General features: G+C 36.7%; 1 protein-coding gene across 2 annotated transcripts in view; it reads left to right on the forward strand.

Annotated features, from left to right (window-relative positions):
- Positions 1 to 18,955, forward strand: part of crb (cell polarity complex component crumbs) — a 208,009-nt gene that overhangs the window by 40,449 nt on the left and 148,605 nt on the right. For both annotated transcript variants that reach the window (XM_089101649.1, XM_089101650.1), the window contains exon 4: positions 6,714 to 6,942. In XM_089101649.1, the coding sequence (XP_088957775.1) occupies positions 6,714 to 6,942 (229 nt within the window). The remainder of the gene's footprint in view (positions 1 to 6,713; positions 6,943 to 18,955) is intronic.

Genomic DNA, 18,955 nt, shown 5'->3' on the forward strand with positions numbered 1-18,955 from the left:
CATTGATATTAATATCCTAGATATACTATATTAAATATTATTTCAAAATACGAACAATATCAAAATGAAAATATTATTGGGATGCCATAATTGGCATAATTGCATAATGCATAATTGGCATAATTGGCCGTGTAGTTTGGCTTAACTTTGATTTTGTGCACAAGCGTGACTGTAATATGACCCTGGAAGTACTTTCAGAAAAATAACTACTAAATCACTGATTCTTGGCGATTATTTGACAGGGTTGTCATTACCAAAAAAAGCATGAGGATTGTCAGCCCTACTCATGTTAATTTTTTCTCGTTTTTAATTTGTCTCGGTTATTTATTGTAATTTAATCGAGTTTAATTTTTAAAAATAACAAGTTTTTTTTTTAACTGAAAGTAAGAAGCGACATTAAAACTTAAAATGAACAGAAATTATTTTGTTTATGAAAGGGGTTATCCCCTCCTCAACGCTTCGCTTCTTAAGCTGAAGTTTTTATTATTTTAAAAAGTAGAGTTTTGACAAAGAGTCAAACTTTAGCGTTTAAAAGTATTTAATCACTCTTTTTTTGAAAAATGATGCATAGTCTATAGCAAGGGCGGATCCAGGATTTTTTTTTTCGGGGGGGGGGGGTTACTAATTTTTATCTATTTCGGGGGGGGGGTATTAATTTTTGACTCAGTTTTCGACTAATTTTACTGATTTTTACCTAGGTTTTAATAATTTTCGACTCGGTCAAAAATTTCAGGGGGGGGGGTTCAAACCGGGTAACCCCCCCCCCCTGGATACGGCCTTGGTCTATAGTTGAATAATGTGGCTTGAGTTTACTATTTGGTGATATACTAATGCTAAGAATTTTATGAAATACTTATAGCTAGAGGGCCCCCACTAGCTAGAGGGTAATTAGAGTCCCCCCACCTTGAACAACAAAAAAATTACATGGGTAAATATAGGCATAATAAATTCCGTCTATTTCCAAAGACTGCTATTTTTTGTTCGAGCTTGCCTTGATGGTGAAAGTGTTTAATGAAAGTCGGGTCAGTATGGCGAGCTTATATCCATGCCACACAGCATGGCGGAACTTGGTCAAGCGTGGGGAAGCTGTATGGCACACTGGGTCCTTAGAGAAGTGTATCATTTGACGGAAAGTAGGCAACCTCTGTATGGAAAATACAATAAATTGTGTGAAAAAAGTTTGCTAACAACTGGATATCTCCTCAGAGTGGGATTGGATGACGGCCCCCATGTTTATTTGATCATATTAATTTATTTTCAGCACATTTTATGTCCTTTTGGTTGCAAGCTTTTTATTCGAAGCGGGTAACACAACTGGGAGCTTCCAAAGCGGCCAAATTGCTCGAATGGCAATTCCTTCTAGCCAATTATAATGTTTTCCTAACAATTATGCTAGAAAATTTTAGCGATTGTCCTTTCCGGAACTAAAAAAAATCTACTTCTTTAATAAAAAAAAAACTTTACACTTTCTGACGACGTTACTTTGTGATTTTCTTTAAAATGAATATCTTTTTCTCCGGAACAAAACGGGAGCCAGGATTTTGTTTGGGGGGGGAGGTAAATAAAAAGAATCTTTAAAACAAACATCAAAAATTTATTAATATGTATTTTTATTAAGCTTTTAGGAGTCGAACAAACATTTTGGGCGGAGACGGTTCAAACCCCTAACCCCGCTCTTGGATACGTTTTTGTTTTGCCTTGGTTGTTTTTCTTTTATTAAAAAGGCAATGTCTTTAATTGATTATTATGATGCAACACAATCGGATTTAGTTTTATTTTCAATGATAATAAGATTTCGACGCTTTTTGCTGAGAATTTTGATGAGCCTCCGCCTAGGATAAAAAGGACAGCTTGGCAGTCCAAACTTAAAGAAAAGCATTCTCAGCCAAAAATCTTTTGCGTTACATTCACCAGTTTCTGATATTCTTCCTCCTGCATTGATTAGTGGACTCTCTGAAGCTTTTTAGAAGTGACTTTTTCCATTTATCGTTGTCATTATCCTACAATCTTATATCTTCGCACCGCACCGCACCGCTAGGGCTAAAACCCTTGTCTTTAGTTTGTTTTGAATTTTTGGCGGAGATGCGCAAGGACCCGGGTCGGTGACACTGCCTTCACTCTTCTAAGAGGATGGTACAATGAGTTTATCTTTTACAAAGTGTTTTTGTCGTAGGCGTGCGTACTTTTTATAATTTCCGCCTGGAGCTGTGGTCAGACAATGGGTTGGAGGAAGGAGGGAGGGTGGTAAGATGCCGAATTGTATTCTCAGGGGAGTGTATCACTTAGTTTTTCGGGTTTCTCATTTGACATTTATTAGGGCAGTATCGTGGGGGGAGGGGTCTCATGGCTTGGACCCCCTCCCCCCTGAATTTTTTTCCGACTCGTGCAAAGTAAATAAATGTAATAAAAATGTAAATAAATTTTTGCACATAGAAACAGGAACCTTTCAGAGCCACAACAGTAAGCCTAGTGAATGTGTCCTCATTCGGAAGGGGCGGGCTGACAGTTTTCCACGAAAGTCTACGGGAAGATTTTTTGTACACCGATTACTGAATAAATATCCCTGATACGGTTTTGGTATTTATTTGTACAACCAACTAAAAATGTAAAGTAATAGTAATATAGAAACTATAGAAACCATGAAAACTGAATTTGTAAACCCAAATTTTTCAATTGCGTACGTGCGAGCAAGGGAAACTCAATATGGAAGGGAAAAGTAATTACCCCTAACACCCAATCATTTCTATTATTATAATTGGACTAAGTCTGCATAACGAACGCTGAGAAGGTGACAGCTCAACTCAAATCCCACAAATATTTGTCTCTTATTTATGATAGGTTGATTTGCCTTAAATTACCATTGACTTCAAAATATTTTTTTAAAATCTCCCACGAAGTTAATGTTCAAGATTCGTGAATCTCGACATTCACCGGTGAATATCCGAAAACCCTTTTTTCTCCTTGGATTTAGTCATAGTTGCCAGTCAACTTTTTCAATTTAATGCAAGGTTTGATGATGATGATAATGCAAGGTTAGCTTATGATGATAGGAGCTTGCATGATGATAATGCAAGGTTAGGTTAGCTTAGGTTTTAACCCATTTTTTATATGTATAACCAAATTTAACCTAAATTAATCAAACAGTTCGTGGTAACGAACTGTAAGTAAGGAGCGACCCGGCTCAATAGTAACCGAAACTCTAGAAACCAGAATTATGATACCAATAGATACATCAATAGAATCAGACTTTTATGCTGATTTCAAATATATAAGTTTCATTAAGTTTAGTCTTACTTATCAAGAGTTACCTGAGAAAATTTTTCTCATTTTCGAAGAAAAGGAGGAAAGACCCCCTAAAAGTCATAGAACCAAAAGTCATGAAAATCATACCATCAATCACACACCAAAAGTTACGCGCCTGAGAAAATTTGCCTTGTTTTCGAAAAAGAGGGGAAAATAACCCCTAAAAATCATAAAACTTTAATGAAAATCCCACCATCAGCTTCAGCGTATCAGAGAACCCTACTATAGAAGTTTTAAGCTCCTATCTGCAAAAATGTAGAATTCTTTATTTTTTGCCAGAAGAAAGATCACCGATTCGTGTTTATTTGTTTGTTTTTTTTTTCCCCAGGGGTGATCGTACCGATCCAGTGGTCCTAGAATATTTTGAGAGGGTTCATCTGAACGGAAATTAAAAGTTCTAGTGCCCTTTTAAGTGAACAAAAAATCGGAGGACCACTTGGCCCCCTCCCACGCTTATTTTTTTCCGAAATCACTCAATCAAAATTTTGATATAGCCATTTTGTTCAGCATAGTCGAAAATTTAATAAATATGTCTTTGAGGATGACTTAATCCCCCACAGTTCCCGGGGGAAGGGCTGCAAGTTAGGAACTTTGGTTGCCCATTGTTTACATATAGGCTAGTATTGGTTAATGGGAAGTATACAGACGTTTCAGGAGGGATTTTGTTATAATGGGGGGGTGGGGTGGGTGTAGGGGGTTACGGGGGAGGATCTTTCCATGGAGTATGTTTCCTTGGGGGAAGGGACTTTTCTATGAAGAGGGCGCCGGATTTCCCAGCATTATTTAAAAAACGATCAGAAATTAAATAAAAAAAACAAGTTTTTTCAACTGAAAGTAAGGAGCAACATTAAAACTTAAGACTAACAGAAATTATTACGTATATGAGGGCGTTTGCTCCCTATTCAATACCTCACCCTTTACGCTAAATTTTTTTTAGTACTTTCAAAAGAGCTGTCTATTCTAATTAACCGGCCTTTGTGAGTCAGGGTTTTGTGATTCAAACAAAATTCGAACTTTAGCGTAAAGGGCGAGGTATTGACTAGGGGTAAACTCCCTAATATACGTAATAAAAACATACGAGTATAGAAGTTCGTTACGTAAGTTAATTCGTAAGTTACGTCAGAACAAAATTTCGAGAAACCCATTTAGCCAAAACAAGTAAAATTAATATGCAAATTTCGTTTCAATTATCCATGTACGGTGAGCCAAAATCAAAGCTGCATTAATTCAAAAACGTTCGGAAATTAAATAAAAAAACAAGTTTTTTTTTTTTAACTGAAAATAAGGAGCGACATTAAAACTTAAAACGAACAGAAATTATTCCCTATATGAAAGGGGCTGTCCCCTCCTCAACGCCTCGATCCTTACGCTAAAGTTTGACTCTGTCACACAATTTTATTTTTTAAAACAATAAAAAACTTTAGCGTAAAGAGCGAGGCGTTGAGGAGGGGACAACCAGATTCGGACATTCACGGTAACATATGCCTAACCATGTGTCTACATATGTTATTGCCTGTGTTGCTAACAGCTCTGAAAGCAACCATGTGATGTTATACGACGGGTACTTGAAGTTTGCTGATTAGGGAACAGTTCTCATTATGCGTTCAGTGTTAATTAAAATGGTGACCAATTGTATCTGCAGTTCAGTTATGCCTATACTGTTGTGTCTCTGGGCTGGCGTATTGAGTTGAAATTTTCAAGTTTTGTGGGGGGAGGGGGCAAAGCAACTTCGAATTTTAGGCTAGGGGGGAGAGGGCAAAATACTTGGTATTTATGTAACCAACCACACTCGGGAAGTAAAATCGGGTTAATCATACTGAAATATACCAAAATATGATGAAAATATAATACTTTAGAAACAAAATTGTAGAAACTACAGAAGGAAATCATGTTAAATACCTAACATAACCTAACCAAAATACCATCTCTATATATTAAATGTTTAATTAAAATATACCTATATACCTACATCGTAGTTTTTCCACTGAACCCAAGCTAATTGTCTCTGAATACAGACAGATAGAACCGGTTTTTCTCACATTTGAGAGAGCAAACTTCTCGAGTGTGTTTTGTATAATACGTAAGTACCAAATATTTTTTCTCCGATCGTCATCAAAGACTGACACTATATTTTTTATTTCCAGTCTTCCTATAGGTTCTTTAGCTAGTTAAGGTATTAACGATTTGTAATAACTGTTCATTTTTTATGGTCTGCATGTAATATGTGTTGGCACAATCACGCCACCGGGTGGCTCTGAAGCTTTGAAAGTAGGAGGCCATATACAAAATTTCTCAATAATTCTAATATGATTCGGGTACTGTTGTATTTGCTGGAACCCACGCAATATATTATATAGGGAAGATGCATAAGAAACTAGTCAAACGGTTTTTTAAAATAAAGAATTGGATTGCAAACCGTGGTTTGTCATTGCGTTTACAATATTTAAACTTTTGTTTTTGGGGTTTAGGGGGAAAAAAGGTACCTAGGTTAGGTTATGTATTTAATATATGCTATGCTTTTCCCCTCCCCCTCCCCCCAATGTGCAAATATATAGCCGAAATTTATGCAAGCGCTGGCTCGATATGATCACCCCTCCTCCGACAAGAAATCGTATCTGTGACTGTCTACCTCGGGGAAAATATGCAATGGTGTATTTTCACGGATAGGAGACTGAAACCCTGGCAGTAGATTTTTGGGACATAGTGAATTCGATAGTTTTCATCTGAGACTCCCCTACATTTGGGGATATATCCCTTTTTTCTAAAATTTTGCAAACTCTCATTTGCTGCTTTGGGTCAGTACTTTTAACCTAATGAATTTCGCCTGTTTTTAATCAGCATAAAAATTGCATTTTCATTATGTATTTATTTTCTCCTATCAAGACTTCATATAAAGAATTACAGTTTGCTTTGAGAAAAGTCTCTCTTTACCTATTGTTCATTCTGTGAACGGATATAGACTATTACAAGCATCAAGATTACATGTTTTTTGTTTCATTTAGGACACTTATGGCACGACAAAATTCTTGCGGAGAGGGAGTGGGGTAACTTTACATCCTGGGTATGCTCCTGATTGTGCCAATAGTGGCTCGATTTTGAGCAACTATAATGGTTTGATACTCGATTTCGATGTGTATAAAGACAATTAGGAGTGTCTGCCTGAAATAGAGGGATTGTCGACTTTAAGCAACGATATTGATTAGATGGCGTGTGTTGTGATGAAAGCGTACCGGGCGTAGTGGATGTTCCCAGCGTTGCAGGGACTGTGCTGCGCGTGGCCGGGTTTTACGGCACATGTGGCACTCCGAGATGTATACCAGGTGGCAGAAATTGGGTGACCCTCGTCTTATTTTTTACGCAAAAATCAAAAGTTGTAAGGTTGTTTGTTTAAATTAGTTTCACAATTTTAGCTCTCCGTTGGTTCCGAGACAGCCCTTGTCGCAAATGCTACCATCAAGCCCGAGTTGCTTTCTAATGAAAGAATCGAAAGTCTTTCTTCAGGCGGCGAATTAATTGTTGGTAAAGACTTTACTGGATGTCTACTACAAGGGCCTTCGATACCTTTCACCAAACCAGAATTGTTTGACGCTGTTGGAGTTGAATGGGGGCCCTGCCCAATTAGTGACACTACAGAATGTGGTGAGTTTTTTTTTGTTTTTTTTTTTTTTTTTTTTTTCTTCTTTTTTTTGGTGAGGAAGCAGGATTAGGGAGAAAAATGAGATGAAACCATGTCTTATATGTAAATTCTTCTTATCTGTTTTTCATTTTCTATGTCCTTTCGGTGTTACTTTTTTTTTTTACTTTGACTCCGAAACGGAGATTCGGCCCATCAGGTCCTTGTTAGACGATTAATTAAAAAAAAAATAGTCCCTATTCAAATTCATTTCAAAAACCAAAGTTTTTCCGAGGGAAGTAAAGAGCGAAGTTGAAACTTAAAACGAGCAAAAATTATTACTTCACAGCCTATCTAATATATATATATCAATAAAACTAATGTAAATAAATCAACTGGTGATATTTCCCTATGTTTGTAGGATTACAGAAAACTAGCGCTTTACTGAAAGCTCAAAAGCCAAGTATAAAAACAAGAATATTGACTTAGAATTCAAAATTAAATACGTAGCCTCACAACAGCAAACTAATCTATAACGCTTTTCATAGTCCTACAGGAGCTGTGATATCAGTAACTTTCAGTATACAATTAAAATTATCTTACAAAGTTAGGCATAAACACAATAAGTTTAAGTCATTGCACAGCATATAAAATAATGGATTGATTTACCATTTAACATTTTGGTCTCACCTAGTATCGCTCGAAATGACGAATATATCAACCGTAATATGGAGAACTTAGCCTATGTACAAAATAATCATGAAATGTCCTTTTCAGATCCAAAACGCCAGTCAATAACTGAACTGAGCTCATTGTACAGAAGTGATGCCAAATTAAACGAGAAAAATAAATAAAGCAACAATCTAAAAATGCTTTACTTTTATACTGTTAAAAGTGTTCTTTAAAGGTTTACTTTTACTGTACCAAAACTCCATTGTTGTTTTTTGTATATGATCTATTAAAAATCTGTCTAGATATCTGTGATCCCAATACGCCCAATAACAATAAGCTCATATCGATACGCGTGACACAAATACGTCCGATACCGAAACAGTGTGCAGCCCTTTCCCCAGGGAGAATGGAGGGTCATGTCATCACCAAACCTAAAGATATTTAAACTTTGAACTATGTTGAACAAAATGGCCATCTCAAAATTGTGATTGAATGACTTTGGGGAGTGGGGGGCTTTAGGGAGGGAGGGCTCCAATCTTTTTGGTCACTTAGAAACGGCACTAGGAAATTTAATTTCCGTTTGAATGAATTATTAGACATCTCTCTATGATGTTCTGTTCACCCCCTAGCCCTGCAAAAAAAAAAAAAAAAAAAAAAAAAAAAAAAAAAATGGGAGACAGATCAGTGCTACCAATGCATTTTCCTTGTTGTTTCCTTTTACAATTTCCCTTTACAAAGTTTTAGACCATGCTGATTCCAATTTTCATTTTGATCTGACGCCATTTTCATGGGGTTTCAGGCTTTTTTTTTAATCACCATAAATTTCTTTTCCCAATAAACTTTTACTTTTGAGACGAATCGAAATAATAACTCTCATTCCTGAATCAGTGTCTGACTTCCATTTTTTTTCACTAGGTATTTTTTATACCTAGTGAAAAATTATACCCCGGCTCAATAGTAACCGAAACTTTAAAGAACGGAATTTTGATACTAATATATACATCAAAAGAATTGAATTTTTATGTTGATTTTAAATATATAAGTTTCATCAAGTTTAGTCTTACTTATCAAGAGTTACCTGAGAAAATTTTTTCTTATTTTCGAAAAAAAGGAGGAAACACCCCCTAAAAGTCATAGAACCAAAAGTCATGAAAATCATACCATCAGATTCAGCGTATCAGAGAACCCTACTCTAGAAGTTTCAAGCTCCTATCTGTAAAAATGTGGAATTTTGTATTTTTTGCCGTAAGAAAGATCACGGATGCGTGTTTATTTGTTTATTTTTTTTTTTGGGGGGGGGGGTGATCGTATCAACCCAGTGGTCCTAGAATATGGCAAGAGGGCTCATTCGAACGGAAACTAAAAGTTCTAGCGCCATTTTTAAGTGACCAAAAAAATGGGGAACGACTTGGCCCCTCCCACGCTCACTGTTTCCCAGTCACCCGATTGAAACTACAGCATGGTCGAAAGATACAATAACTATATCTTTGACGATGACTTAATCTTCCACAGTCCCCGGGGGAAGAGCTGCAAGTTATGAACTTCCCCCAATGTTTACATATAGTATTGGTTATTGGGAAGTATACGAACGTTTTCAGGGGGGGATTTTTTCTGGTAGTGGGGGGTTTGGGGGTTACGTGGTAGGATATTTCCACGGAGAAAGTTTTCATGGGGGAAGGGACATTGCTATGAAGGGGGTGCCGGATTTTCCAGCATTATTTCAGAAACGATCAGAAATTAAATAAAAATAAACAGGTTTTTTCAACTGAAAGTATTTTATTCTTAAAGAATTGGAGCAAAATTTGAAATTTAGCGTAAAGAGTGAGGTATTGACTCACCCCCTAATATACGGAATAAAAATATGCGAATATAGATGTTCGTTACGTAAGTTAATTCGTAAGTTACGTATATTTATTGCTAATAAAAACTTTCGTAAATAAAGTTAAAAGTTCTAGTGCCCTTTCTAAGTAACCAAAAAATTGGAGGGCAACTAGGGCCCCTCCTCCGCCTCTTTTTTCTCAAAATCGTCCGATCGAAATTTTGAGAAAGCCATTTAGCAAAAAAAAGAGTAAAATTAATATGCAAATTTCGTTTTAATTTTTCATGTACAGTGAGCCAAAATCAAAACCTGCATTAATTAAAAACGTTCAGAAATTAAATAAAAACCAAGTTTTTTTAAGTTTGACTCTTTTTCACGACTCTAGTTTTTATAACAAGAAAAAACTTCAGCGTAAAGAGCGAGGCGTTGAGGAGGGGGCAGCCCCTTTCATATACGGAATAATTTCTGTTCCTTTTAAGTTTTAATGTCGCTCCTTACTTTCATTTAAATAAAACTTTAATATATGTATAGTACAGTATAGTATCCTATAGTATGGTAATAAACTACATGGTATGTTAGGGGAAATTTGGTTAATGGTAGAAATGATGAGCTGCTACTGGTGATCCTTAAATCAACGTCTCCTCGAAATTTAGTGGCAATAGGCAATTCTATTTTCAAAGGTTTAGAGGCTAGAAAATAGGAAGGTATTTTTTATTTATTTATTTGTATCTGCGTTTTAATTACGTTTCTCTGTATCAGTTTTGTATAAGTTATGTTTCAGTTATGTTTTCACAATATGAAAGCATTTAATTTGTAGGGATATCAAATTGTCTGTTAGAGATACACACACATTTATATATATATATATATATATATATATATATATATATATATATATATATATATATATATATATATATATATATATATATATATATATATATATATATATATATATATACATATCAAGGCCGTATGCAGGGGGGGGGGGTACCCGGTTTGAACCCCCCCCCCCGAAGTTTTTGACTGAGTTGAAAATAAGTCGAAACTTAGCAAGTATAATTAGTCGAAAACTGAGTAAAAAATTAGTAACCCCCCCCCCAAAAATTAGTTACTCATAGTTTTTTTACTCAAAAATTAGTAAAAAAAACCCCGAAAAAAATCCTGGATCCGCCCTTGATATATATATATATATATATATATATATATATATATATATATATATATATATATATATATATATATATATATATATATATATATATATATATATATGTATATATATATATATATATATATGAATATTACTTCTGCCAGCTTAGGGCCCACCTGGGGCCAATGCAGTTACGCAGTTGCATTTCACTTGCTACAGGTTCAGGAGATGACAATTTTTAATATTTATTCATTACTTCGAATACGATTTGCATTTCCCGGGCGTGACGCTGATTAAATTTGAGCTTCAAACAATGACGAATGAACATGGAATGTGCGTCAAGATATTTTAATTGCTTCAAAGAGGTTCAAAATATTCTTTGTTATGTGACCCAGGAATCGAATGTCTTAATGGCAAGACGAGCTGCGTTTGTTCCTTGTTCTTACCTGAGCGGGAATGGTTTCGTTGGTTAGTTGGAATGTGAAAAAATAAAACGGTACTTGTATGTACAAACATATTGCCCAAATTTGTTTCTAAAGTATTATAGTTTGTCTTACTTGGTATATCAAGGAGGCACACTTGTGCCTCTATAAAGAGGCGACCCACCACAATGTTAAGCGATTTCAGGTCCTAGAGGTCGCAGAGAGACGGCGGTAATCGCATTTTGTAGCCCAAGCTCAAACTAAGAAACTTGCAAAATTTCATCCTCCTCCGACTTTATCTTCATGGGGTAAACTGGGCCGGAAGTTTGGACCCTCCCACCACAGCCCCCTTTAACGTTGTCCGATTGGGCTGAAATTTAGAGGTTAAGCTTTCCTAGGGCCCGGGAGCTTATCCTCGAAATTTCAGCTCAATCCGATTACTCCTTTCGTGTTTTCAAAAAACCAAATATAGCCACTGAAAATTCATCATCATTTCTTTTTTTTTCTTAGCCACGCCTACAGGCCACAGTTGGCAACGGATCCGGTTGAATGAGGACTCATTCGAAGCAGAATTCGACCTGTTAGGGCCTTTTGATATTTTCAGACCGAAAAAATTATCCCCCGAATTTACATTTACGAAAAACCTTAGTTTTTTTCAAATAATACAGATAAACAGGTTAGACATGCTTTGTTATGAATATATCTGCGCGTCAATTTTCATAACAAAGCATGTCTAACCTGTTTATGTGTATTATTTGAAAAAAACTACGTTTTCTAAAGAGTTAAAGAGGCTGAGTTACAAGGTCAACCCTTAAAACGTACAGGGATTAGGAGGCACAGTTGGGGGGGCTGTTAAAGAGGCTGAGTCACAAGTTCGAACCTTGAAACGTACAGGGATTAGGAGGCACCCTGTACGACGTGATTTGAGTATTCAGGAATTAAAAGCCTTAACACAAGAATGTTCAAGAGCGGGGGTTTGGGGGCGGCAGCCGCCCAACTTCAACTCCTGACACGATCAGCTAACAGTTAGTCAAGCAATAATAAGTAATAAACTGTACAAAAACGTGCAGAAATTATTTGAAAAAAACTACGTTTTCTAAAGAGTTAAAGAGGCCTAGTTACAAGGTCGAACCTTAAAACGTACAGGGATTAGGAGGCACAGTTGGGGGGCTGCCGCCCCCAAACCCCCGCTTTCGCAGCCTTTAAATAAAAAAAAAAAATTTAAACTGAAAGTAAGGAGCGACATTAAATCTTAAAACGAACATAAATTATTCCGTATATGAATGAGGCTGTGCCCTCCACAACGCCTCGCGCTTTACGCTAAATTTTTTATTTTTTAAAAAAAGATTTGTGATAAAGTAAAAATTTAGCGTAAAGAGAGAGGCGTTGAGGAGGGCACAGCCTCTTTCATATACGGAATAATTTCTGTTCGTTTTAAGATCTAATGTCGCTCCTTACTTTCAGTTTAAAATTTTTTTTTTTTATTTAAAGGCTGCGAAAGCAGGGGGTTTGGGGGGCGGCAGCCCCCCAACTGTGCCTCCCAATCCCTGTACGTTTTAAGGTTCGACCTTGTAACTCAGCCTCTTTAACTCTTTAGAAAACGTAGTTTTTTTTCAAATAATTTCATTAGGATTGAGCGTCAGAGAAACATGTTAGAAGAACATTAGGTAGGCCATATATCATACACGTACCAATAAAACTTTTCTAATCACGATTTTTATGGGACGGGATGTCCTCTAGGTCAATTTTGTCAGGGAAAGATTCAGGCACTTACGGTGAAATTTGTTTCCTAGATGGGGCAATACTAAAAAACAAAATTTTTGGATAATTTGAACTAGAAGTGCCGAGAATTTCGGGAAAATTTAGAATTTTGGGATGGAAGCGGGTCACTCCCCCTTCGTACGTCCATGGGAACGCCTCTATTCCCATGCATTTAGTTGCTAATAAATACTTGCTATTTAATCTTGATTTGTGGCTGGACGTGAGGTAGAGACTTACAGCTAAAGGGAGGTTTGGAGTACACAAGCTGAATTCGAAAGTACAAGACGGCACGGCACCTTACCTAGGCATGCAACCTCTTGGGAAGAACAATCCGCAAAAGCGCAACTATTTTTGTTGGCTTGTTTGTAAGGGTATCATAATTGCCCATGTTAGCCTATATAAAATTTAAATATCCACATGTTAAGTTTATTGCGTTTACTATGATTCTTACATGTAAACGTATATAACACTGAAAGCGAAAAATAAATGAATCTAAATCAAGTATAAAAATACCCCCCCCCCCCCGCGAACAAAAATCTTGGATACGGCCCTGAAATCAATAAAAAATATTTACTTTACTAGTGAAATGTATCTCTACTCTCTCAATTAGCTTTTGTAAATCGTTATCAAGTTGGGAATTTGTGCATCGTAATTGGTGTTGAAGATTAGCATCCCTTGTAGTTTAGCATGTTTTGTGTTTAACCGATTTCAGTTCAAAAATGAAAATCAAATCAGAATGAAAATTCGTAGGTGTAAACTGAATCTTTGTGCCAGATTTCTGAAATTGGAAAATTTCTCTTTTGAAATGTAAGTGCTATAAAGATTTATTTTGATTATCAAAATGGGTTTGAAAATTTTGATGTTTAAAACAAGTTTCAGTGTTTAAAAATTGTCTTTAAAATCGACCTTAATTTTTTTTTCTGTCAATTTCGATAGTTAACTTTTAAGTATACAAAATACAAAAACAAAATAATGTATTTGTGTTAATAGGTTAAGTTTTGCTACTTTGAGCACTACATTTCGTAAAATGTGATGAGTCTAGCCTACCTAGAAGGCTGCCGGATTGCCAGATTGCTTAAAACTTTCATATGCCGACTAATGTCTGCGTTGCGCAGGTACTGATCTCCTGATTCGATGCCTTCAGGCGGGAGTGCAACGCGTGGTTGGGGGCAAATCGTCCGACGCTTTCCGCCCCCCTCCCAGATTTCTCAAGGTACCCATTTAGAGCTGGGTTGACTCTGGCTGAGCTTACAAAGTTACACCATTGACCCCCGTTCCAAACCAAATAACGAGAGACACCAGGGCTCGAACCCCTGACCTCAGGATTTCAGGAAACAGGATTTCAGGATTCAGGAAACAAACAATTCCCTAAATCAATTTGACCAAAACTGTCACACTTAAAATAAGAAGCCGATTTGAGGAAGACTCAATTATAATAGTTGAATGCGGAAGACTCAACACAGGTTAAAATCACACTACAGAAATTAATCTCCTGTGGTACAATTTTAGTCGGAAAACCAGTACAGTTTGGTTCAAGGCATTGGCAAAGCTGATACACAGTTTGACACATTGCACCACTTAGTGCACGTAACGTTGTGACCACAAACAATTTTCATGCTAAAAACACGACTTTTGGATAATCAGTTCTGGGCGAAACTGTTACCGAAAATCAGAGCCCTTACTCAAAAATCACACCATCGGATTCGGAATATCAGAGAACCCTACTCTAGAGGCTTCAAGCTCTTTTCTATATGAATGTGGAAATTTGTATTTAGCGCCAGAAGAAAGATTGCGAATGCTTGTTTTTTTTTTCAGAGGTAATCGTATTGAACCAATGGTTTAAGAAAATTGGGAGAGGGCTCACTGGAACACAAATTGAAAGTGCTAGTGCCCTTTTTAAGTGACCAAAAAGATTGGAAAGCAACTCGGACAAAATTTTCATCAAACGATAAATTTCCCCAAACGATTGAGGTCGGGCAACTCCGACCTAACGCCCCTATTTTCCCCAAAGATACCTGACCAAAATTTGAGATAGCCATTTGGTTCAGTATAGTTGAAAGATGAGAATCTGGAAATTTTTTAGTTTTCTTTAATTATTTTTATTGAAAATTGAGCCCAAAACAGTAATTTCAATTTCAGTTTATTTAAGGTTTATAATCCCTGTGAAACGCGTCTACAACAATGGCTAGCAGCAAAAGTATGAGATATTACATAATTAATTAGTTTCATGTTTATTGATTAACCAAGCTTGAGTCATAATATTGCTTAGACTTTTCCTTAAAGAACGATGTGAACTTGCTTAAAAACAGAAAAAAAATCGTAAAGTATTTGAAAAGCCCCCCCCTCCCTAACTCAACCTAACCTATCCCCCCCCTAATGTGCAAATATATATCCCAAATTATACAAATCCAATGCATTCCATCACCCGTCACTTGTCTTTGTGGCTATGAAACCGGTTTCTGATATCTAGTGGCTGGCGTTTACTCCCCCGACGTTTAACCCCCCCGGCGATTACCCCCCCCCCCCGAAAAATACCCCTCCGCGGAAAATACCCCCCCCCCTGTGGAAAATACCCCCCCCCGGAAAAAAACCCACGTGGAAAATAACCTCCGGAAAATACCCCCCCCCTCCCGTGGAAAATAAGGCTTTCCACATTTGAGAGTTTTATTTGAGTCTTATTTTTTTTAATTTCCGTTGGGGGAAAGAATTTTGGTACTTGTGTATTGTGCGCCACTCACTTGTTTTCATAATATAAATTAAAGGCACGAATAACATAAACTTTGATCAGCGATCATCATAAAACACTTAAATGAAACACTGCATTAACCTAATAAAAGTACTTAATTCTTGGAAAAACGGTCATTGAAAAAAAAACAAACGAAACATTTAACACTTGGAAAAAACACTTGAATGAAACATTCTATTTACTTTATACTGGGATAAGATACACAGATACGCAGCATAAACTTGAGTGAGTTGCCCATAATACACAAGTACCAAAACTCCTTCCCCCTACGGAAATAAAAAAAAAAAAAACTCAAATAAAATTCTCAAATTTGGAAATCCTTATTTTCCACGGGGGGGGGGGGGCGGGTATTTTCTGGGGTTGTATTTACCGGGGGTAAAGTATTTGGACAGTTTGAAGATATCTTCAAACTGTCCAGCAAGGGGGGGGGTGGGTAGCTGTACGAATTATTTGTTTATTTAATGAGCTTTTCACCGAGCTTTTCGTAAAAAAATGAACGTGGATTGTCAGTTTAATATACATATACGTATATTTATTCCTTACAGTCTTAACAATTTTTTATTTGTTAAAGTCAAAAAAGTGAATATATTTAAAATGTATTTTGTTTTTAATAAAGTAAAAATTATTTTCTGGTCTTGAGAATGCTTGGGGCGGAAGTGTTAGCCCTACTTATCTTAATTTCTGCTTGTTTTGAGTTTGACTCGGTTATTTATTGTAATTTATTTTCGTTTCAGGTTTCATTTACTTATGCTTGGGCATTTGTGGTAGTTTTACGCTTGGGAGATTTTTTTTATTTTATATATGCTCATTTTTGGTTTAACGGAGCTCTTTACTTTTCTCTGAAAAACCTGTTCTGCGGATTTTTTTTTAATCAGTTCCCGTTCCTTTTTTATTGACATAGCCTTTTTCATGGAAGAAGAAAATAATATTTTATAGCTTTTCCTTTTTTCTATAGGAATCCTTATTTTGTCTGTCTATTTGTGTGTTGGAGAAACCTTTGCAACATTTTTTAGTCCTGGTACAAATAGTATTGTTTAATTAATTTTATACTCCTCAAGCTGACCTGAAAAATAATACTTCTATTCGAAAAATTCTATTTATGATCCTTGACAGCCTGGTTACACTTACAATCTTTTCATTTAGTTAAATTGTAAGAGTAGAAGTAGTAATAGTAGTAACCCTGAAAATTTCAACTTAATACCCTCTGTCGTTCTTGAGATATTGCTGAGATGTCTTTTTGGCAACCAGCATGCACATGGTGTCTTTTGATTTAGTTTTAAAGCAACATTTAAAGCAGTTTTAAAGCATAATGAGCAAATTGCACTACTGGGGGGGGGTCATACCCAATATCCTTAGAGACATAATTACTGGACCTTTATACCATGCTGAACAAATTGGCTGTCTAAAAATTTTGATTGGATGTATATGGAAGATGAATCGGCTTGAGAGGAGGGCAACTTGCTCTCCAATCACTTTTGACTGTTAAAAAGGCACTAGAAATTCAGATTTTCCAATCGAATGACCCCCCTCTGAAGTTTATACGACCATCCCTTCCATAAAAAACTTTATATGTTAATATTCTGCAACTAGTATAACTTATAGCCCATGCCTTGAGGACTATGGGGGGTTGTCATACCCAAAGACATAATTACTGGACCTTTCAACTATGCCGAACAAAGTGGATCTATCAAAACGTTGATTGAATGTGTTTTGGGAAATGATGGGCTTGGGGGGCTGATTTTCCTCCTATCACTTTCCTCTCTTGCAAAAAAATGACACTAGAACTTTCAGTTTGCAATTGAATGAACCGCTTTCGGAGTTTCTGCGACAACTCCTTCTGTACGAAGTGTCCTGGTAAAAAACAAACCCCCCCCCCCCAAAAAAAAAACATAGTTCCCACATCGTTCTTAACTTAGGCAACGCTATTGCGCTGCATATGAAATCGAGTTCCCAGATTTTCCTAATTTTTAAGACGTATATGGTAGCTTAAGTTTCCACGTAACCAATATAAAGAAGCTTAACCTATTACAGTCCAGAAATTGACTGTAATAGGGCTAAAATAGCACTTTCGTGCTACATGTGCCAACAATCTGGATCATATTTGCTACTATTGACAACTGGCAACTCGGCAGACTATTAGTAATAAAGATATCGAGCCGCCTTAATCGACCAGGGATATAAAATTAGGTGCTAAAAGAAATCACCAACTTATAACAGTAAGAGGGATGGTGCTTTTCTCTTGGCCATGGCTTAATTGCGTCAGGGAGATGGATCATTTAATTCGTGGTTTCTGACTGTGATTGAATGACGAGTCAGAAAGTCACAACCTTGGCCTTGTATTGGCAATCTTCCCACGTCAATACTGCTTATTGTCTTCTTTCACTTTTACTTTCACCAGTCATGGGATCTGTAATCACATCCCAGTTACATGATGTTGCATGATATAGGTATAAGTGTGGTATGGTAGATCTGGTGGTGAAAAAGAGACTGCAGAATTTGTCTTTGGTGCAAAGTTGGGTCTAAGAAGGGCTTGAAAGCTGTATCTCAAAGTTGTTGAATTATGAACAAGTGTTCTTGCACATAGGTAGAATCGAGGGTCGCTCTCTCTCACAGGGGCGAAATTTCGTCAAAATCCGGGGGGGGGGGGGCAAATTAGGCGCCGATTTTCTTAAGTCAACTGAAAATGACCAAGTGAAAAGCGAAAGATGAGACATATAGTGCCACCAAGGCAAAGGTATAATAAAGGAAACTAATTTGTGTCTGTGGATGCTTGAATTATGTAGGCCTATCTTAGTTTTGAAAAATTTTTCAAGACAGTAAATGTCAGCTGGGGGAGGTAAAGTTGCCCCCCTGCTCTGTAAAAAAATACGCCCCTGCCTCAAAAATCATGTACACGAGGTGGCTTGTGCCAAGCGTGGTGGACCTTTGCTAAGGGTAGCTGATTTGTACTAAGTGTGATGGAATTGTTTGGACCACATGGCGTCCGGTGGTGAAAAGTCAGCACCGGTGGCACTTCGGTGGTGAAAAGTCAGCGCCTTCTCGGTAGAATATACTCTTTGTTACTGTCTACCAATACTAGCAAATTGGGAATTAATTTTCCAAACAGACTGTGAACTTGCCCACTGTGCAGTATTTTGGGGGACAGATTGGGACATTTTATTTTAGGGCAATAAGTTGGTGAATTTAAAGGAAGAATTGTTTGATATTGGTAGTGGTGAGGCACTACTGGATCAACCTCTTCTGGACATATAGTGGCAAAAAAGCAATTTCAGGTACTTGTCTAGAATCCAGTAAACATTCGATAAGTGAAGTTTCGTTAATGCTAATGAAATAAAACAAAATAGGATGAAAATATAATAGTTTAGAAACAAATTTGGGCTATATATTTGCACATTAGGGGGGGGGGGGGGTAAAGCATAGCATATATTAAATACGGAACCTAATCTAACCTAGATACCTTTTTCTG

The sequence above is a fragment of the Artemia sp. Qi Xiang Cuo genome, chromosome 15 (genome assembly GCF_049724085.1).
Source record: "Artemia sp. Qi Xiang Cuo chromosome 15, ASM4972408v1, whole genome shotgun sequence".
In the NCBI taxonomy this organism is placed as follows: domain Eukaryota; kingdom Metazoa; phylum Arthropoda; class Branchiopoda; order Anostraca; family Artemiidae; genus Artemia; species Artemia sp. Qi Xiang Cuo.